The sequence below is a fragment of the Littorina saxatilis genome, linkage group LG11 (assembly GCF_037325665.1).
Source record: "Littorina saxatilis isolate snail1 linkage group LG11, US_GU_Lsax_2.0, whole genome shotgun sequence".
Lineage (NCBI taxonomy): Eukaryota > Metazoa > Mollusca > Gastropoda > Littorinimorpha > Littorinidae > Littorina > Littorina saxatilis.
Window position 1 is genome coordinate 30,134,175 of NC_090255.1, and position 23,250 is coordinate 30,157,424.

At 42.0% G+C, this 23,250-nt stretch overlaps 2 protein-coding genes across 2 annotated transcripts in view; one reads left to right on the plus strand and one right to left on the minus strand.

The window, feature by feature from the left end:
• The window catches only part of LOC138980616 (5'-deoxynucleotidase HDDC2-like), a 10,848-nt gene extending 6,620 nt beyond the window's left edge, over positions 1-4,228 (plus strand). Inside the window, exon 6 of the mRNA XM_070353537.1 lies at positions 3,823-4,228. Within this exon, the coding sequence (XP_070209638.1) occupies positions 3,823-4,169 (347 nt within the window). The 3' untranslated portion in view covers positions 4,170-4,228. The remainder of the gene's footprint in view (positions 1-3,822) is intronic.
• A 2,163-nt stretch (positions 4,229-6,391) lies between these two features.
• Positions 6,392-17,920, minus strand: LOC138980230 (muscarinic acetylcholine receptor M4-like). The gene is made up of 4 exons (XM_070353072.1): positions 17,588-17,920; positions 13,308-13,778; positions 11,722-11,792; positions 6,392-9,676 (listed from the first exon to the last, which is right to left on the minus strand). Exons 2-4 carry the CDS (start codon positions 13,740-13,742, stop codon positions 8,677-8,679), a joined length of 1,506 nt encoding a protein of 501 aa, XP_070209173.1. The 5' UTR covers positions 13,743-13,778; positions 17,588-17,920; the 3' UTR covers positions 6,392-8,676.
• Between the last annotated feature and the right edge of the window lie 5,330 nt (positions 17,921-23,250).

The following is a 23,250-nucleotide window of genomic DNA, read 5'->3' on the forward strand; positions in this document are numbered from 1 at the left end:
TTTGTCATTTATCTCAGCCAAAATGTACCTGTCATGAAAGGCCACCTGTATTGTAGGGACACTTTGGGCTAATACAGTGGTACCTGCGATGAAAGGACACCCTTGGGACCAGGTAAAAGTGTCCCTACATTGCAGGTGGCCTTTCATGACAGGTACATTTTGGTAGAGATAATAGACAGGGCCTCCAGAAAGTGCTTTTCATGGGAGTTGTCCACTCATCAGAGAGGCCTCGCATCACAGGTACCGCTGTAGTGGTAAAAATCATTTGATGTACCTTGGTTCGTGTATTTGGGTTTTCTTATCTCTTTCCCAACCCTTTCGTTCAGAGGCTTGTATTTTTTGATAAATCGGTTTTTAGTAAGCAGACTTTCTTTCTTTATTTGGTGTTTAACGTCGTTTTCAACCATTCAAGGTTATATCGCGACGGAGGGAAGGGGGGGAGATGGGATAGAGCCACTTGTCAATTGTTTCTTGTTCACAAAAGCACTAATCAAAAATTTGCTCCAGGGGCAGTAAGCAGACCATTACCCGTTTTCAAATAAAGTAATTTGTGTGAGAAGGCATATTAATTAGGTCTCCACAAACATAAATTTCAAAGCAAAACATTTTCTCTGTCAGACCCCACGCACTACTGGGTTAAAGGGGAACCACGTGAAATTCAGCAGACAACCGTTGTTTGCACATGTGAAATCGACAATGAAAAGGAATTTGCTAATGAAAAACAAGTCCTCCGAAAACGGCGTATGGCTGCCTAAAATGGCAGGGTAAAAAACGGTCATACACGTAAAATTCCACTCATGCAAAACACTTGAGTGTACATGGGAGTTTCAGCCCACAAACGCAGAAGAAGAAGAAGAAGGCGAAATTAATACATTTAATGAAGCTGTGGAACTCACAGAATGAAACTGAACGCACTGTATTTTTTCACAATGACCGTAGTCCGCCGCTCGTGCAAAAGGCAGTGAAATTGATGAGCCTGTTTAGCGCGGTAGTGGTTGCGCTGTACTGCATAGTACGCTTTTCTGTACCTCTCTTCGTTTTGACTTTCTGAGCGTGTTTTTAATCCAAACATATCATATCTATGTTTTTGGAATCAGGAACCGACAAGGAATAAGATGAAATTGTTTTTAACCTTTAGCACGCCAGCGGTGATTTTCGTCGCCCAGCCATTTCCCCCCCTTTGCCAGCCAGCGGCGATTTGCGTCGCCAGCACAAGGCTTATTTGTATGACCAACTTCTCGTTCGTATTTGCATACGAGAATAACGGTATTTTTAACGGAACTTGAGCCAAAGCGAGGCTCATTTCCTTCCGTTATCTCGTCGTGTCGTCTGCGCTGCATTTGAGTCGGTTTCGTCAAAGTTTTCTGCTTTTGTTTTTGCATCGATAAAGTACTTTAGTTCTTCGAGTCGTTCGACAGGCAAGATGGAGGATGATGCGTTTGAAACTTTCTTTTGAGTTGTTTCTTGACAACAAATCGTATGCTGAATTGGAACGAATTACTGAGGAAGATCTTCGCAATGAACTGTGTATCGCAGTGAAAAAAATGACAGTTCGTCAAGTGACAGTGACGGTTACGAAACGGAATTTACGAAAGTGTAAATGGATACAAACAGTGGCTGGTCCAGTTTAGTGAAATGACAGGACCAGCAAACATTACCGATAATCTGACTGCGTAGCAAATGCTTGACTTGCTTGTCGAAGAGACACTGCGTAGAAACTGACTCAAATTCAGCGCAAACCAAGCCAGTGACAAGACGTAAAATGTTTGCGTGTTCGGAAATGGCAACCTGTGGACCTAGTGGAGATCAAAGCTTTTCTCTGCTTGTTGTTGCAAACCGAACTATTAAAAAAATCGTCCCATGACATGCACTGGTCCACAAATGTATTATTTATTTGGATACCAGGATCAGGAAGTTGGATGGTCAACATGATTACCTGATCAAAAGAGTTTCACCAGACATAGACTGGTTAGTTTCACAAAATTCCACGGACTAGCCAACACAACCCCTTTTTATTTTGTATTTGTATTTATGCTAAAGAAAATAAATGATGCATGCAAACAAAAATATTTTAATGTTAAATATAACCCCATCACAACCCCAACGTTTCATGCTTATTAGTGCATTTTCAAAGAAGTTGTAAGTGTTGAAAGTTAGTGGGTGTTATTCTTTCACACAATTGTTTGAAACAATTACAAACAAATAATGTGGCTACAGGGGAAGTAATGCTGGCTGGAATCTGGAGTGCTAAAGGTTAAATCGATTTCGGAAATTTAATTTTAATCATAATTTTTATATTTTTAATTTTCAGAGCTTGTTTTTAATCCGAATATAACATATTTATATGTTTTTGGAATCAGAACATGATGAAGAATAAAATGAACGTAATTTTGGATCGTTTTGTAAACAAATAATTTTAATTACAATTTTCAGATTTGTAATGACCAAAGTCATAAATTAATTTTTAAGCCTCCAAGCTGAAATGCAATACCAAAGTCTGGCCTTCGTCGAAGATTGCTTGGCCAAAATGTCAATCAATTTGATTGAAAAATGAGGGTGTGACAGTGCCGCCTCAACTTTTACAAAAAGCCGGATATGACGTCATCAAAGACATTTATCCAAAAAATGAAAAAAATTTCTGGGGATATCATACCCAGGAACACTCATGTAAAATTTCATAAAGATCGGTCCGGTAGTTTACTCTGAATCGCTCTACACACAGACACACATACACCACGACCCTTGTCTCGATTCCCCCTCTATGTTAAAACATTTAGTCAAATCTTGACTAAATGTAAAAAGAGAGATAGCTGGCTTTGATCGAGGCCTTGCTGAGGAGTGTCACTTTAGTGTAAAATATTTCGCATCCAAGGTACAAAAATGATTTCACTCGCAAAATCATAGTGGTCAGATTGCCTTTAAATCCATTTTGAGAAAAATACAAAACAAAAAATGCATAGTTTTGTGGTCTGATTGCCTTTAAATCCATTTTGAGAAAATATACAGAACAAAAAATGCACAGTTTTTGAAGTAAAGGGGAACATTCAAGTACCAGCGTTTCTCATAATTATAAGCTATACCAAGGATCATTGCAGACACCACTGTTCTAAGCTTCCTTGGCTCTCTCTCTCTCTCTCTCTCTCTCTCTCTCTCTCTCTCTCTCTCTCTCCAGGCCTGAAAGTGGCAAGTATTTTACTTGCCATGGCGAGTAGAAATCTGTAAATGGCGACTCGCCAAAGGCAAGTAAAGTTGCTGAAACAAATGGTTGGTTTGGCGAGTAAAATTTGCTCTGTGGCTAGTAAATTATGAGAAGTACTAGCCAAAGGCCAGTGCCCCTTTGTGTGGACTTTCGGCGCTGCTCTCTCTCTTTCTCTCTCTCTCTCTCTCTCTGTCTTTCTCTCTCTCTCTCTCTCTCTCTCTCTCTCTCTCTCTCTCTCTCTCTCTCTCTCTCTCCTCTCTCTCTCTCTCTCTCTCTTTCTCTCTCTCTCTCTTTTTTGAAGACTCGAAGGCCTGATTTTATCATATTTGTGGAGGTCTAAAAAGGGAGTTCCACTGTTCTCCTAACATTCGTTCTCCTTATTTGTCAAAACTTTGCTTTGCTTAGCATTGTGTATTTTTTCTTTTGTTTTATCTTCTTCATCCGTTTAGCAACCACAATCCATTATTCTGCCGCTTTTTGTTGTTGTTGTGCGTGCTGGATATTTGTGTGTTTCTGTAATCCACTGAACTCTGTCGAGGATTACAGTATCTATTTCGTTTGTTTTATGAAGTCTTTTCGTGCATACTTGATCTTGTGCTATAATATTGACATTATGTTTTCAGGCAAGTTCAGCACAGAGGCAGTCCAGGGATGGCGTCAGCATTTGGACACCCTGAGAAACCAGTCACAACCCAACATACAGTCCAGCATTCAGAACTCTTCTTCAGCAGGTCCAGTTCCAAATCCACCTTTACCTGCACCAGCAGCGCCCACCGCCCATCACATGAGTGTGAACACTCCTTGTGATGGAGACAAGAAAAGGGCCTCCGCGGATGCCGTTGATTTACGAACAGACGCTAAAAGGAGAAGGGATTCTGATTCAGTGTCTGAGAACTGTGGGGAGAGGGGGATTTCAGGTGCACGGCCACAGCCTGGTTCTGAGCCACGCGTTTCAAAGGGGGGGATTTAGTTGTAAAAGTGTGTTGTCGTTTTGAACAAGTGTGAATAAATTTTGTAGATACATTGTAAGAAGCTGGTGTTTTTGGTGGTTTTTTTTGTGTAATGGTGGTGTGTGTGTGTGTGTGTGTGTGTGTGTGTGTGTGTGTGTGTGTGTGTGTGTGTGAGAGAATGTCAAAACCTAACCAGAAGGGCACATTTCCCGAGAGAAGAGAAACGACATGAAAATAAGAAGTGTTGCAGCTCACCGCGCACTGTTTGCGTTCTGACCAGTTTCGATGATAATGGAAAAACCTCGAAGGGAAGTAATCACAACAGTTCTCATCTGTTCAGATGCAAATTGCTTCCCTTACATTCGCGAGCGCACATGTACACACACCCACACCTCGAGAGCTTGTATCAAAGTGCTGATCGATCGAAGTCAAGTGTCCTAGTCCTCTATCCTTACTGTAATAGTATTATTATTATATTCAGTGGTAATACAAAAGTAAGGATAAAGTAATAGGATAGAGGAAAGGAGCTCCAAAATAGACCACCTCTTAAAATGGACCACCTCTTGTTCTGACAAACCTGGTTTGATAGAGCGCTCACGACAGCTTCATTTGCCCTACTTACCCTCTCTGGATAACTTACAGGTGTCAGTTGCGGACGCAGAAACCACAAAACTGTTAGGCTTTTTAAAAGGTGACAAAAAACTAACAGTCAAGTTTCGTGGCTTCTGCGTGTGGTTCTATTTTGAAGTGAATTGGGCTTTTTTTTTATTTTTTTAAATGATTCGTGATGGCCTCTTCACTGGTCCATATTAGGTGCCCAGGCTCTGAATATTGACCAGTTGTCAAATTTCCTGTATTTAATTTTTGTACAATATCTAGCAAAGCTAATTAGGCCCAACGGTTCACTTTAAGAGAGAACAACTACCAAGCACAAAATAAAACGTCTTCGCAAGAAAACAGGGTGGTGATGAGCATGAAACAAAAAGTGCCAAATATTCGTGGCGCTTCCCCTTCTTTGATCGATCGGCGATTTGATACGTTACAAGCTTCTGTCACACACACTAAAAAAAACCCGCGGGTTAGGGGGAAGAATTTACCCGATGCTCCCCAGCATGTCATAAGAGGCGACTAACGGATTCTGTTTCTCATTTTACCCTTGTTAAGTGTTTCTTGTATAGAATATAGTCAATTTTTGTAAAGATTTTAGTCAAGCAGTATGTAAGAAATGTTAAGTCCTTTGTACTGGAAACTTGCATTCTCCCAGTAAGGTAATACATTGTACTACGTTGCAAGTCCGGCCCTGGAGCAAATTTTTGATTAGTGCTTTTGTGAACAAGAAACAATTGACAAGTGGCTCTATCCCATCTCCCCCCTTTCCCCGTCGCGATTTTACCTTCGTGGTTGAAAACGACGTTAAACACCAAATAAAGAAAGAAAAGAACACACTTAAACAAACACACGTCCACACACGCACGCACGCCAGTTCTACACGAAATTCTGACTACATTTACACGGGGTATAGATCTTTAAATCAGCCACACTGACGAAAAAGATGCGCAAAGAATTGTCTGTCCAAAAGAGTACGGGGATGGCTAGGATGGAAATGGAAAGCAGTCGTCATGGAAACGACTTCTGATACTTTCACCACAGGCACCTGAAACGCACAAAATACTTTTTTTTATTGCATCAAAGTTATCCACGTGTACTCCGACGAGCATCTTTCAATTTTAGTTTTACAACCCCATGAAAGAATCACAACAATGTTTTGTTTGAAAACAAAATTAATGTCATTCTACACATTTCAGGTACCTGTGCTTTTGCTTTGCAACAGACATGCGGGACCTAGTCAGTTTCTGGAACCGGCCACTGACGAGCCCTTGAACGATCGATTTTAGCGACAATTATAGCGATGTTGGATTACCTCCTCGGAAACATCTTTGACGTCAACAATCTGTCATATGTCCTTGTTCAGACACCACATGAAGCACTGTAAAAGCCTGTGCACAGAATACACTGAACAGCGTCAACTGATGTTGAATAATTTCTTCAATGTTGTAGCTACGTTCAAGGTGACTGGGCAAGAATCCAGAGTGGTCACTGACCTTTACTGTGGGATACTTTAGCAACACCTACACACTGACACACACACACACACACACACTGACTGACACACACACACATAACACACACACACACACACACACACACACACACACACACATAACACACACACAGCAGAATCAACAGTCTTGGATATCATTCAGGAACACAATGCATTACCAAGGAATTCAATGAAATAATCTATAGGCGAACGACAAGAAGAAGAAGAATGAAATAATCTCACAAAAATCTGTGAAGGGTGCTTCACACGAACAGAAGGCTGCCACTGAAAAGGTTACAATATAAACTAGATTCTGCAATGGTCACACACACACACACACACACACACACACACACACCAGTGACACACACATACATACATACATACATGTATACATACATACGCTTAAGGAAAATACGACTTGAGATTATTCACATCAATTTGGTCACGTCCAGCCTGGCGAATTTGACACAAACAATTCTCACAAAATGCATAGCCTACTTCCGCTACAAAAGGCAGTGGCAATGTGTTAAGAACATTCTCCGTCTCGCTTGTGTCTTCCGAACGAGCTTCTGAAAGTTCTGGACCATTTGTCAGATAAGTTTATTTTCTGTATTATAAGTGTTCGTTGAGATCCCGAAGCCCCCTCTCACCCAGCAAATGTACTTTTTTTTTGTCTAAAGGAGAGACCAAACATACCCCTTTCAATTTCCTAAATTCAGGTCGGGGGGGGGGGGGGGGGGAGGGCTCGTGTTTTTTTTCGCCAGAAAAAGTTTGTACCTATTGATTCCTTAAAAGACCCATTGCTATCTACCTGAACTGATCTTGTGACCTATTGCCAAAAAAAAAGTCCTCGGCCGATCTATGCGGCAGGGGTAATGAAATCTGATGGCGTTCTTGACTCAGTGGAACCGAACGTCAGTGAAGGTGCTTTACATTGTAAGTCGACCTTTTTTTGGAGGCTTCGAATTCATAAAACTGGAACGGTAAAACTTCCCGTGATCGTTTTATTTACACAACCGCAGAGCTGTATATCCTGCAGTCTCCTGTCATTGTACACTAAGCGTTGCAGCCCAACTGATGGCATTGTAGATCTATGAGGCACTCTACATTGTAACTGGAACACTTCTAGGACGCTTTGCACAAACATAGAGCTTTCTACATTGCAGGTTAAAATCGGTGTTCAGCACTGCATTGTACATAGACAAGGTGTTTTGCAGTGAATCCACACACTGAAACGCACATGCCTTGTAGACAAGCTGAGGCGTTTTACACTGAAACTGGAACACTTGTCGGCGATTCACACAAACGCAGACTGTACCGCAAACCAAACTCAATATTCACGGCACTGTAGACTACACTGAAACAGGAACACTTCTCCGACGCTCCCGGCCACACTGTTTCACAGAGCTGTCTGTAGACAAGGCTTTCAGACTACACTGAAACTGAAAAGCTTCTTTGGCGCTTCACGCAACCGGAGAGCTGTCCAAATTGCAGCCCAGAGTCAAAATACATTGCACTGTAGAGGCGACTACAATAAAGCTAGAACGCTTCTTTGACACCTCACTCAAACACAGAGCTGCCTGAAAAGATGTTCTACGCTGAAACTGGAACACTTCTAGAACGCCTCACACAAGCTAGAGGCATAGAGCTGTCTATACACTTCAGCCTGAATAGAGCTGTTGGCAAAATGTTCTACACGGGAACTGGAACACGTCTTTGACGTTTCATACAAACGCACAACTGTCTACACTGCAGTCTGGATAGCGCTGTAGGCAAAGTGTTCTACACTGACGAGAACTGGAACACGTCTTTGACGTTTCACACAAGCTAGATATAGAGCTGAATATACACTACAGTCTGGATGGCGCTGTAGGTAAAGTGTTCTACACGGGAACTGAAACACGTCTTTGACGTTTCACACAACTTCAACACACAACTGTCTACACTGCAGACTGGATAGCGCGGTAGGCAAAGTGTTCTACACGCGAACTGGAACACGTCGTTGACGTTTCACACAAGCAAATAACTGTCTACACTGCAGCCTGGATCTGTAGGCAAAGTGTTCTACACGAAAACTGGAACACGTCTTTGACGTTTCACACAAGCGAACAACTGTCTACACTGCAGCCTGGATAGTACTGTAGGCAAAGTGTTCTACGCGAGAACTGGAACACGTCTTTGACGTTTCACACTAACACAGAGCTATCTACACTGCAGCCTGGATAGCGCTGTAGGCAAAGTGTTCTACAACTGACGGAACTGGAACACGTCTTTGACGCTTCAAACAAACACAGAGCTGTCTACGACACTGCAGCCTGGTTAGCGCTGTACACGAGAACCGGAACACGTCTTTGACCCGTTCACACAAGCGTACAACTGTCTACACTGCAGTCTCATGTGGATAGCGCTGTAGTCAAAGCGTTCTACACGAGAACTGGAACACGTCTTTGACGCTTCACACAAGCGCACAACTGTCTACACTGCAGCTTGAACTCGGTGTTCATAACGCTGTAGACGAACACGTTGGCCACAGAATTGATGAAGAATGACCTCAGGAAGATGTTGTAGGAGACCAGCGTGGCGGTGCTCACCTTGTGATCGCGGAGGTCCTCCACGACGGTTCTCGTGATGATGAGGCAGAGGTGAGGCAGGTAAGACACCACAAACACCACCGTCACCGCCACGGCCAGCACCGCCAGCTTACTCGCTCGTAACGACTTCCGAATCTTCACGGACATCTCCGACTGTTTACTTCGGGGAGTCTTACGAGTGTCACCGGAATCCGCCGAAGATGCAGTAGTACCGTTTTTCTTGGAGAGGAGCGGCTCGGACTGTAGACTCCGTGACATCTTCCCTGCTGAAGAGTTGTTCTTTGTCAGAGATTCCGACTGCTGGTTTCGGCCACCAGGTGCGGTGTTTGGGGTGCTTTCGGAAACGTCCGCCATCGCCGCCGGGGCGGAGTCGTTCTTCACGAGAGCCGCTTCCGACTGCAAACCCCGGGATTCTTTTCGGGCATTGTCGGGACTCTCCGTCACGGAGCTGTCGTCTACTTCGGAAGTGGCGATCAGAGTTGAGAGCGCGATGCCGCTGTATGTGATGGAATGTCTGGCCATGTATCTTTTGTGTCTTCGAATCTCCATCCCCACTCTACAATACAGCACAGACAGAACCACGGTGTAGACCACAAAGGAAGCTCCGAACACAATCTCGTACAGCAAGGGGTAGAGTCTACCCTGGTACTTGTCCTGAACGGAGCAGTCGCAGCCATCTAGCCCTGGTACTGGGGTCTTGACGGTTCGATTACCGTAAATGCTGATGGCTGGTCCGGCCACCACCACTGCGACCAGTGCAGACACTCCGACTCCTATCCTGGCGTGGAAGACCTCCATCTGAACGTGAAGCGGTTTGCACACTCGTCGGTACCTGGAACAGTTGAAGAACAGCCATGATAAGGTGTAATGGACAACATGAACAAAGGGGAAACCGACACGGTTGGCCTATGGTAAGGCGTCCGTCCCGTGATCGGGAGGTCGTGGGTTCGAACCCCGGCCGGGTCATACCTAAGACTTTCAAATTGGCAATCTAGTGGCTGCTCCGCCTGGCGTCTGGCATTATGGGGTTAGTGCTAGGACTGGTTGGTCCGGTGTCAGAATAATGTGACTGGGTGAGACGTGAAGCCTGTGCTGCGACTTGTGTCTTGTGTGTGGCGCACGTTATATGTCAGAGCAGCACCGCCCTGATATGGCCCTTCGTGGTCGGCTGGGCGTTAAGCAAACAAACAAAGGGGAAAAATCAAGACAAAGGAAAGAAATGCAGTTGTAGATAATGAAAAAAGATTCAAAGATTTCAAAGAGAGTAGACAAGTTTAAAAAGAGAACAGGGGAAAAAAACAAAAAAACTTAGATATGGTACTATGGTGTTAACGACAACAATTATATCATCGTAAAAATACACAAAGGGAACAGGTAGTCTAGTTGAAAACACATACACACAATAACAACACTGCACTCAATAGAGACATGGCTATATGTCTACACGTGCGCATAACTTTACTTTACTTTATTTGGTGTTTAACGTCGTTTTCAACCGTTCAAGGTTATATCGCGACGGAGGGAAGGGGGGTGATGGGATAGAGCCACTTGTCAATTGTTTCTTGTTCACAAAAGCACTAATCAAAAATTTGCTCCAGGGGCTTGCAACGTAGTACAATATAATTATGACCTTACTGGGAGAATGCAAGTTTCCAGTACAAAGGACTTAAAGGTACTGAACTTGTCAAATCCAGGTCACGGAGCCCCTGGGGCTTTTAGTCATACCTCAGGCAGCTATCCGTTAGAAGAACTACCAAGTTTCATTGACTTGCACCCAAAGAGTCAAGAACTGCGATTGTTTTACGAATTAATTTCGTACTCGGACCCGGCTGGTCCTGGCCTATTTTCGGATCTAAATTTAGATCAGGTAGATCACCACATCATGCACAAAAAGACACGTCACTAGCAAACTATGTCAGACGTCATCATGAGTTTGTGTAAAACAAAATGGAGGCCGGAATCACTCAGTTGAATCGAACTCCGACCAAACACCACGTAATAACTAGGTTAATTTATGCACTCGCGTGAACAAGAAACTGTCGAGCTTCACAGATGTCGTCGTTGGGTAGTTTTGGGTTTGTTTTACTACCAGAGGAGGATTTTTGAACTGTAAATGCACTCAGCTGCAACAAAAACGCAAAACGAAGGCTGTGAGCTGCACTGTGCCTTTAACATTTCTTACATACTGCTTGACTAAAATCTTTACAAAAATTGACTATATTCTATACAAAAAACACTTAACAAGGATAAAAGGAGAAACAGAATCCGTTAGTCGCCTCTTACGACATGCTGGGGAGCATCGGGTAAATTCTTTTTCGTCCCAACCAATATGGGACTCCCCCTAACCCGCGGGGGGTACACGTGCGCGTAAGAATTAAGGACCTTGGCCTGCCAATTTCCACAGATCCCGGTCAAGTGGTGTAGATTTGAACCAAAACAGAATCTTTTTTTCTTTTTTTCTCTCTCTCTCTCTCTCCTTTGCTCTGCTAAGAGATTTTAACAAATCTCAGTAGAAAGTCTCTGCTGACTTTCAATTGTTTCTTCCACAACTTCTGATATTTCCTTAAAACCTGTTTCAGGTTTAGTCCAAATGGCCTCCTTCTATAATCACTGACTTAGATACATTGTACCCTGTCTGTGCTGAAAGTGTGACTTTTGTAGTTGTTGCAAACAAAGCAACATTCATGTATATTGCGCGTGGTTGTTATACTTCTTATGTCTTATGTTTTGCCATCATTGTCAAAAATGTTTCATTCATAACGAGCTGATTGACAAAATTACTTGTCTCACAACAAGCCACTACAGATCTTCATTGCACGGTTATGACACCCTTTAATCTAAGAAGAATTGTCGACTGGTATAGCCTGGTACGCTTACCTGTCTATGGCAATGACGACCAGTAGGTTGGCGGAGGCGATTGGTGGCACGGTCAAGAGAAAACGCATCACCTGAAATAACGCAATGCCATCAATTATTCTCAAAAGATATCATATACAGCCTGTTCCAAAAGAAACGCAACCAACCTGTTTCCAAAATCAAAGTGCAAAATTTATTTCGCAAATAATATTTCATGAAGTTACATATTTCATTTTTGGTACATTTCCAAATCACAACATGTGGAACAAAACAGGTTTAACAATAAAAGTGGAAAACAATGACAATTGAAGCACAATTTATGCCCCTTTTCTGACGCAGCTGTCTTTTCTGCGTTTGATAACGGATGTGTCCTCCACCAGCGTTTCTTTTGCAAATGATATTTCATGAAGTTACATATTTCATTTTTGGTACATTATTTTCCAAATCACAACATGTGGAACAAAACAGGTTTAACAATAAAAGTGGAAAACAATGACAATTGAAGCACAATTTATGTCCCTTTTCTGACGCAGCTGTCTTTTCTGCGTTTAATAACGGATGTGTCCTCCACCAGCTATTTTCTACTGTATTGCCAGCTCAGTTGAAACTTGAGTTGTCCCTATGTCGTCACGTATGTAACTTCATGAAATATTATTTGCTAAATAAATTTTGCACTTTGATTTTGCAAACAGGTTGGTTGCGTTTCTTTTGGAACAGGCTGTATATATATATGCTAAGCTGGCAGTGACACTAGCATGAAACTCTCACGACTGATAAAACTACTGGAGTTTTGGTTACATATATTTTGCACTGGATAAATATACTTGTAGAAGGACTTAGAATTTTTATTATTTCGTGAAAAAATGCAACACAGTGTTTTATAAGTTCTGCTGCAAATGCACCGTGCTTTGGGGGTTCCACTGGACTGTTTAAAGTAAGGGGTGGGGTGGAATGAGAAATTATCCTCCTCCCCCTTCTCGTCATCATCATCATCATCATCATCATCATCATCATCATCATCAGCAGCAGCAGCAGCAGCAGCAGCAGCAACATTATCAACATTATCATCATCATCATCATCATCATCATCATCATCATCATCATCATCATCATCATCATCACTGCCGACATAAAGAATTAAAAAAACCAAGAAAGGTAGGTTGTTGGAACGTTTGTTATTGACAAAACAATACATTCACAAATATTTCGACCCAACGGCCTTTTAAGTGAACAGACAAACAAATATTCACACAAAACTTATCTTGATAGAATCAGTTTTCGCCCACTCGCCAGGAAGATAAGTTTTGTGTGAATATTTGTTTGTCTGTTCACTTAAAAGACCGTTGGGTCGAAATATCTTTGAATGTATTGTTTTGTCAATAACAAACGTTCCACTGAACAACCTAAGTTTCTTGTATTTTGATTCTGAATTTTGGAACGTTGGCAGTCTTTGTTTTTGGGTTTACCGACATATAGGCTATGTCACGTACTTTCTTTTAGCATATCTGATCAGTAGTGTAGTTCTTCCCATTATTTTTTTCTACTGTCAGTTAATCATCTCCACAACCACAATCGTTATCCAACAAAATTATCTTTTTCACCATTACCTTGCACGCTACAGCATTCTCGTACAGGTAATAATGACTGATGTCGACGATTTCTGACGGCATTCCGATGACGCAACTGATGATGTCAAACACGCCCAGCCACATGAACAGACAGTTCTGGGTGGAGCCTTTCAGCTTCCAGCCAAAGATGTAGACGACAAGAAAGTTACCCACTGCGCCAACGAGCATGAGAATCACAAGGTAGATAACTGCTGGAAGAAGTGTCATCGACATTTCATTATTCAGCTGCCACAGAACCGTCCTGTTGTACATCTTTCCTGATTGGTTGTTTATGGTGACAGTTTCGTGCGACAGTTTGTCGTGAAAGTGGAAGACATCGTGCGATTGGTTGTTCGCGAAAAACTCAGGCTGGTTCGTCCGATGTGTTGTTTGTGACGAGTGAAGCCATTGGTTGACTCGATCCGGAGCGTCCATTGGCTCCGGCTGTCACTGCCAGAGTCTTGCTGGCTCCTGTTTTGAAGGAATAAGGACAGAGAAAAAAACAGTTTAAAGTAAATACCTCCTTATTTCAGCCTCCACAGATGTATCCATGCTGTTTATCTGGAATAAGAACATCCCTCATCTTGAATACACACACACATTAAACGGCCTGCATGGTTACTTTCTGTGCAAATAATGATTTGTTGCTTTTCGCTGAATTAATTTCTTAGCCCCCCCCCCCCCCAAAAAAAAAAGGTGTGGTTACGGTAACATAGCCAAAAACAATAGGGTAGGAAGGTAGGCAATCACTTTTTCTTTTTTTTTTAACTTTTTTTTCTAATGTGGACAAATTAAACCTACTTGACAGGGAAATAAGTGTGCGACTCGGGCGATTTCGCTTTCATTGCGTTTTCTGCACTCGTTTTTTGTTTTTTTGACAAATGTAATAAAAAGTTATAGGGTCGGCCCCTTAAAATAGGGTAGGTCGGGTTACCGTAACCACACCTATTTTTTTTTTTAGGCCTTAATTGAAATCAGTGTCAACGCACGAAATTAGTTCAGCAAAAAATCCAACTCTGAATGCAGCCAGGCTGTTGAATTTTGGTAAGTGTTTGCGTGGAAGGATGCTCCGGACCATTCAAAGGAAAAGCCAGGACAGGCCTGGGATGATTGGTCACACAAGAATTGAATAAACGTATGCTTAATTAACGGTGTCACTAAAACTCGACACCCCTTAATTAATATTACTCTATTATCTAACAACTGACCGACTACAAAACACTGACCATTAAAGAAACATCAATGTCTTCCTGTATTTATCTCTTGTTTTGTGATTCGCCAAGTCTAGTAAAGTGTCGTTGGCAACGAATTCAATAATTGAGTGATTAATTTCTGATTGATCCATGAGTGAGGTTATTGTTAGCTAGATATAGAAGTACATGCTGTAAAGCATTATCTTCTTACACGCACACATCTCGCGCACGCACACATACACACACACACACGCCGGATACACACCAGATACACACACACACACACACACACACACACACACAACACACACACGCACACACACACAAATGATTTCATTCATTGACGTAATTGGCACAAAACGTTCCGGCAATAAAGAGTGTGTGTGTGTGTGTGTGTGTGTGTGTGTGTGTGTGTGTGTGTGTGTGTGTGTGTGTGTGTGTGTGCATGTGTGTGTGTGTGTGTGTGTGTGTGTGTGTGTGTGATGTGCATAGGTCTTTCAAGTCGTTATTAGAGGCACAGCTCTTTGTTCAAAGCGAAAAAGATAAACCAGTGTCCGGTTTCTGAGCTGTGACTAATGCCAAAAGAATGATCATGCAAGAGTATGATTATTTCCTTGAACATTCTGTCAGTAAATATTTGACAAAATGTATTCCAGAGGTCTGAATATCGAGAAGGTTGTCAGTGTGTGTGTGTGTGTGTGTGTGTGTGTGTGTGTGTGTGTGTGTGTGTGTGTGTGTGTGTGTGTGTGTGTGTGTGTAACTAGATCTCCTGCTAGATAACAAAATCTGCTCCATCTTAAAAAAAAGCTTCACTGATTCGATCGTAACCGGATAGGTGACTGAACTTCATCGTGCCAGATGTGAAAGATTTAGTTTATTTGTGGTTTGTAGGCTACAGGGAAATAAATGTGCATCTTCCGCCGGTTGGTTTGCCTTTGTCAGAAACAGTGTTGGGACAGAGAAAAGGATTGTGTTTGGATTTACGTTAATATCTGTTAGTGCTTGCGTATTTCAGTCAAGTTAGTCAGTGTGTTACTATCTGTTTCACACTCAGTGGCACGCGCCAGCCATTTCAGTACATCCGTGCCCAGACTGAACTGATTCGGTCGGCAAAGGCGGAGGGGATGGGGGGGGGGGGGGTGTTGTTTACTGGAGGGGTCGTTATGGGAGGTTCAACTGTTCAACTGTATTAGTAAACGCTGGTCTTTAGGCATGTGCAAGCGTTTAAAGTTTGTACTGTACAGCTAACAAGCCGGTAATACTTGAATTGCGTGAGCTTCCTGGGATTGTGACAACCCCCCCCCCCCTTTTTCGAGATAAAAAGGAGGAAAATCACGCCACTGATACCCAACCGTCCATAGATAACTACCCTGCCGCATCGGGACAAAATATAGCTCTCAATTGCAGTATTTGACCTTGTCAGTGTCTGAATCAACACACACGCTACACTCGTTTGTGAACTAACGCATGCATAATAAGATCAGCACTGACACAACCACCCAACAGAATAAACAAACCCCAGCAATAGATCAGATTATTCCCCTTTCCTAATCTCACTTACTCATATATTTTTGTCGAATTGTTATCTTGTTACTACGGTGAATAATTTATGATCTTCATGATTTTCGCCACGCGAGTCAATGACAGGCTGGGTTTTATTATCGATGGGGTCATTATTCATGTGCATCGCTATGTATCTGTCTCAGTTTTAACCCGCCTAGGCCGGTCGGATAGAAAGTACTGAAGAGTGGGAGAGAGAGAGAGAGAGAGAGAGGGGGGGAGGGACACACACACACACACACACACACACACACACACACACACACACACACACACACACTCATAATTTTGAAAGAGCTATAGTCAGTGTGTCTGTCTATTTTTCTGTCTTTCTGTCTGCCTGTTTGTCTTTCTGCCCGCTCTATGAATGTGTGTGTGTGTGGTCAGTGTGTGTGTGTGTGTATGTCGGCCGTATGCGTGCGTGCGTACGTCTGTGTGTGTGTGAGTGTGTAGGCCTATCTGTCGGCTGTCTCAGTTTCTGTCTGCCTGTCTGTCAGTTCAACTGTCTGGTCTGTCTATTCACCAGAATGATGCCCATCCCTTCTTCCGTCTATATTTATGTTTGTCTTTGTGTAAGCACGCATTTCTAACTACCATGAATCAGTGACGCCTTCAAAAACAAGCAGAGCTTGGGGTCACCTAAAGAACACGGTTTCTATATAAAACTAAAATGTCAGCATAAAACAGCAACGTAACTTGATCTCAGTGGTACACGAAAAAAAAAAGCCACTGACACGCGTCAAGCAAATTTCAATTCACAGTAAAAAGAAAAGGTCGAGGAGATTGACCCGCAGCCACTGCCATACAATTTGTTTGTTTTGCTCGCTATAGCTAGTGCAATCACGACACTGAAAGATAGAGAGTCCTACTACATGTATACGGAAATAACTAGAGACCTCCCTCACACAGACACACACACACACACGCACGCACGCACACACACACAGACACAGACACACACACACACACCTACGTTCGCTCAGCTGAAATCGACACTGAATAATAGAAAGTCCTAGTATAGCAATAGTTGACAAGGTCGAACCTATCCAACCTTTCTTATAATACACACACATACACACTCACACACACACAGTGACACGAGCACACGCACACACACACACACACACACACACACACACACACACAGTGACACGAGCACACGCACACACACACACACACACACACACGCACACACACACACACACACACGCACACACACACACACACGCACGCACACACACACACACACACACACACGCACGCACACACACACACACGCACACCGCGCACACACACACACACACACGCACACACACACACACACACACACGCACGCACACACACACACACACGCACACACACACACACACACACGCACACACACACACACACACCATCACCAGCCCACAAGACCAACACAAGTCGCTTTCGCGATAACAATGACACACATATCGACACATTCTATTAAATACACCTTCAACTGTAAAAAAAAAATATATATATATATACAACAAGCACTGAGCTTACCTTGTGTTTGATCAGTTTGTCCGGCGTAACTTTACTCCAAATCAGTCTCGCCTGTGTTATCTCACGTTCTGTTCGCCTCGTGTGTAAGCCGAATTATGACGAAGTTTATCAGTATCATCACTCGGGTGCCGGACGAGTCGACAGATTGAATGGTTTACGGCTCGCGCATATCCTACTCACACACCCGCTGTAAAATATTTCCCGTGGGATGGTTTTTTAAAATATCTTTTTTGTAATTTTGTTTTACAACCAGTTAATCACTTTTCTCACTATCCTGTTTTCTCGGGTATTGTATAACTGAGCAGGAGTGAAAAACCACGATTGTGTGACGATTTCTTTTACTACCAGCCCTTCCCGCTTTAATTTTCCATGTAGGACTACTCGTGTTTCAGTAAAGTTGTTTTGGCCAGTCAGCCCTACCTATAAAGTGGCATGTTCTGGCTTTTTACATTTAGTCAAGTTTTGACTAAATGTTTTAACGTAGAGGGGGGAATCGAGACGAGGGTCGTGGTGTATGTGCGTGTGTCTGTGTGTGTGTGTGTGTGTAGAGCGATTCAGACTAAACTACTGGACCGATCTTTATGAAATTTGACATGAGAGTTCCTGGGTATGAAATCCCCATACGTTTTTTTCATTTTTTTGATAAATGTCTTTGATGACGTCATATCCGGCTTTTCGTGAAAGTTGAGGCGGCACTGTCACGCCCTCATTTTTCAACCAAATTGGTTGAAATTTTGGTCAAGTAATCTTCGACGAAGCCCGGGGTTCGGTATTGCATTTCAGCTTGGTGGCTAGAGAAAGGGAGAATGTACGTTCTGGCTCACCGATTCCGACAGACCCTAAATATTAACGCAAAATAGGCTTCTGGACTAAACTTTTACTAAAATGAAACATGCGACAAAATCAGAAAAATACTGCATAAATCCATACAAAAAAAATACAGTAAAGTAAGGTTGTTTTGAACCAATGCCGGGTCTGTCGGAATCAGTAACCCAGAACCTGGTTAAGCCACTTTATTTTTAGACGCTCTCCAAACAGCCAGCGTGTGTTTGCCAGGCCTGCAACCTGGTTAAGCCACTTTATTTTTAGACGCTCTCCAAAGAGCCAGCGTGTGTTTGTCATTTTTCCTGGTGCTGTGGTGGTGTGAAGACGTGTTTTCTGTGAGAAAAGTGTTTTGCCTGTCTCAAGAATCTATAGGGTTAGCTCAGGACATCAAGAATTGTTAGATTATTCTAGGCGGCCAACAACTTTAATTCTACCTGACATGGAACAAGCTTGTAATGTCCCACTACCAGCGCCAACACCATCAGAATTTTGGACAGAAGAAGAACAGCATGTACTAGAAGAGAATAGAAAATATTTTGAGCAGATGGCCTTAATAGCAGTTAAGGCTAAAACAGAAGGATTAATGAGACTACCCAAAAAACCAAAAAGGAAGATAGAAGATTTGTTCAAAGAAAAAGACGGAAAGAAAAAGAGAGTAGAACCAACAACGCCAAGTGATTTACATCACTATCTCGTTTCAAACCAAGCAGATGTTAGCCATGCTATATCCACAGAAGCTTTCACAAATGCTTATTTTGCTCAAGCAGAAAATGAAAAAGATATTGTGGAAAGACTGCAAAAAGGGATGAGAAATCTCAAAAGACAGGACGCACAACAAATCTTAATTTACATTCAGTTTGGACAGTTTTTGATTATGTGCAAACAATGGCAGGAGAAGCAAAGAAAAGAAGGGAGAATGAAAGAAACGTGGGCTGACTGGTTGAAAGCAAAAACTGGCTATTCCGATGTTCATGCGCGTAGACTACGCGCCGTTGCTAGATCGCTTTATGCATTTCCGCGATTTACCACTGTTGGTTTGCCAATCAGTTTTATCATGGGCAAACTTAAACAAATCGAAGAGATGCTCCAGATCGAAGAGTACAGAGAGTACTGGTCAGAAACGCCGCATATTCCTGTCACATCAGAGCTCCAACAGTCCCAGTCTTAGACTTACAGTGCTTGTTTGTGCGCAACAACAGAAGTATCACACTGCACCTGCACTGTTAGACAAGTGTTTAAATATAGTAACGATCATGCATGTACGGTTTCAAAAATAGTAATGACGTGATTCTAAATATAGTAACGATCATGCATGTACGGTTTCAAAAATAGTAATGACGTGATTCTAAATATAGTAACGATCATGCATGTACGGTTTCAAAAATAGTAATGACGTGATTCTAAATATAGTAACGATCATGCATGTACGGTTTGCTGCGCCTGCCCTGCTTTGGCTGTCTTCTTAATCATCCTGCTTCAACACCCTGCTTCAGCTGTGTTATTGTTTTTGCTTCACTCTGTTTCAACGCTTCGCTTCACTACGCTTCACTACGCTTCACTTCGCTTCAAAGGCTGCCTTCGGGCGGCCGCCGAGTGTTAACTTATTCAATTGACTTGTTTATTTTATTCAAGCTTTTGATAAGTGTACTTGGTGGCTGCTTTGAAACTCAACAAAGCCTAGTACTCCCCTTTCACAAACACTTCCCAAACGCAAGCAACTTCCTCTCCCCCGCTGCAGTCAAAACAAAGCTGTCATAGCGGGTTTTCCCGATTGACAAAAATTCTTATTACACACTCAGACTATTTGCGTTTGTTCTCCAGTGGCCAATTGCATAAGAATATTCTGGTGATGAATAAACGCGCTTTGTGTCATTAGCATCTAAAGATTTCTTGTTTACAATAGTTGTGTTGATCTGATGAAGCGCGGAACTGATCTTAGGGTTGTCATGGTAAAACACTCGCTTCTGAAACAGTGCTTCCTTGTAGTTATCATGCGATATGCTCGACTTTACAACCTGTTTGCTTACACCCTTTGCTTTTTTAACCACCCCTTTCTCACTTGCAACACTGTACATCTTTGCACGCAATCCAACATACTCCTTAATTATCTTCCCATTCATTTCATCTTTCATCTTTCCAATAACCTTCTTGTTAACATTTGAGTGCAATGGTGATTCTTTAGGGTAGTCGCAAGTGTCATAAAAAGAATCTTTTCCTTTTACTGCAGGACTTTCAGCTTCTAGATCTTTGTAAATGTCATCCGCTGGAATGTCAAGTAAGAATGAATCTGTGTCTGTGTAAAGTACTCTCGATTTGGGATATCTTGGTTTCAAATAATCATACAAAAACTCAAGCATCAACAGTTTTGACAACTCTAGCACAGTAAAGCCTATGAATACTGGTTTGTCAAGCTTGACTACAAGTTTTTTCATTAAGATACCATACAGCTGTTCATGAAAGTATTTAAAGTTTTGATACTGTGGTTTGGATGTCAGCTTGATGGCCTCATTTTCTCTTGTAACAAGTCTAACATCCTTTCTCTTGTGTGGGTTTTCCATTGTCTTACCAAAGCAACTGTTGTTCATCAGTTTAAAAAAGTCTTTCTCTGATGCATCAGCGGCTTTGGTTCTCAGTTCTGTGTTTTTCATGATGTAAGGTTTCATAAACTGTTCTTGATCAAATAAAATTATACGATGAACAGCCTTCAAAATTAATCCATGTCTAATGTAAAACTGTAACAGTCTGTAGTGACACACATACTTCTTTTTGTGAAACAGATTGGGCACCAGCTTTGGAGGTTCTCTTGGGTTTACTTTTAACCTCTCAGCCGCTAAAGGATAATCATTATGTAGATCATGAAGTGATAGTGGATAGTCTAAGTCAACTTCTAGTATCCATCCCTTTCGACTGTCTGGGCCTGCTTTTAATATTGTCAGCACAACACATTGTGAAAATGGTCCTGAATAGATCTTAAAGTTTCGAAGTGGAAGCGTCTGACACATTGCCCAACCATACAAATTGTTTGCATCTAGATACATGATGTAATTAGAAGGTTTCATAGGATCAAAGTCGTCCAAGTATTTGTTGTTGGCTTTGCAGTAATTGTGTGAAGCCATACTGATTCCTCCACGTAGTCCATTTTCAATCATCTGAAGTGTAGGTAGATCTGATAGCAAGTCAATCTTTACTCCTGTAAATCTAAGAAATGCATCCCAGCTCATGCCTGGTGCAGATATGTAATGTGAAGGATCTAGATTGTAGTGCTTCATACATGTTCTTCTGTAATTCTCAAATATATCTGCAAGTAAACAAACATCAGCCAACAAATATTGATCATGATAATCACCCATTGTATTACATCCTAATTTATTCCATGCAGTCTTAGCGTGTTCATAGTCTTCGTCACTTATACCTTTACCCTTCAGCCGTGAGAAGTAAGCATCCTTTGGTGGTAACTCATCTTCATCAAACCTCTCCCACGAATCCATGTATTCATATGGATAGACTCCCTTTCTAACTAAGTCACTGTCAAAGTACTTACATGTGATTGGGAAAGCAGTTAGTGATGAAGATAAAGACTCAAGTGTTCCCATCAGATGTTGAGCAGAATCGTAGAAGTGTAAACTATTCAGAGTAAAGGCCATGTACTTTTCTGAAGACTGCGCAATGCATCTTGCTTTGTATTCATCAGTTACTGCCTGCATGATCAGATGTGAATCATAACCGCGCAAGTTATGGAAGAAGATTGGAAGCTTCCAAGTCTTAGGATCAAACTTTAATTGTAGATTACATTTGCTGTGTGCTGCTCCTCGGAACTGCCCACTTACATGATCATGATCTCTTACTATTGGATTGTCTGTGTTTGGTGTTAGACTTTGTTCGCATATCCAACACTGTGTGGTAGAGTTAAACTGTTCTTGGTCTTCAGGTTTCATAACAATGTCTGAAAGATTCAGTTGTTTGGAGCAGTCATTTCGCACTTGGTTCATTTGCTGTAAGAAGTTCTTTGCTGCATTAGGTCCTCTGTACAATTGCGGTTTAGAATGTTTACCATCTGAACTAACAACAATAAATGCATATGAACAGACTTGATGATTACTTAGAGTTACTGTTTTAGGCAGGTCTTTTGGTAAAGGTCCTTCATATGGCACAATGATAGATTCAAAGTCAGCATAAACAACATAAGGACTTTTCTGTAGTTTGCATACATTCTTAAAATACACTTTGCTGTCTGGCGGCGGTGTTGTTAACTTCACAACCGCATCATCAACGCTCTTACAATGTTGCTTGTGTATAAGTGCTGCATGAATTGATGGAATACGCAAGAGACATCGCCTACAAAAGTCTTGTTTACTATTGTGATTGCTTGTGCTCGCCATCAGTCTACTCATTGTACGAATCAAAGTGTAATGATATTTTACACCATCAGTCATTAGTAACATGTCAACATGGTTAGTATCACAATCACCAATCGTTGGTGAGTTCTTTGATATTCTGACTGGTTTCAGTTCATCTTCCTCATCCCACGTGTAAACATTTACGGTGATGGGTTTGTTTTGCTGTTCAAATTTGTCAATGCTTGTAATGCTGACAGGAAATTCAATACCAGTAAAGTTTAGTTTATTTCTGTATGCATGATAGTTAGACACTCTTTCTGCATTTTTCTTTACACTGTACAGTCTTGCCAGAACACACCACATAAAACATTTGTCATCATCATTCTTTATGTTCAGCACAGCACGTTTTTTGACAAGAGCAGGAGGTAAAGGTATGTAACTTCTACCTCTGATGGGGGCAAATTTACTTAGCTTCAATTCTATTTTTAGAATTTCACCTTC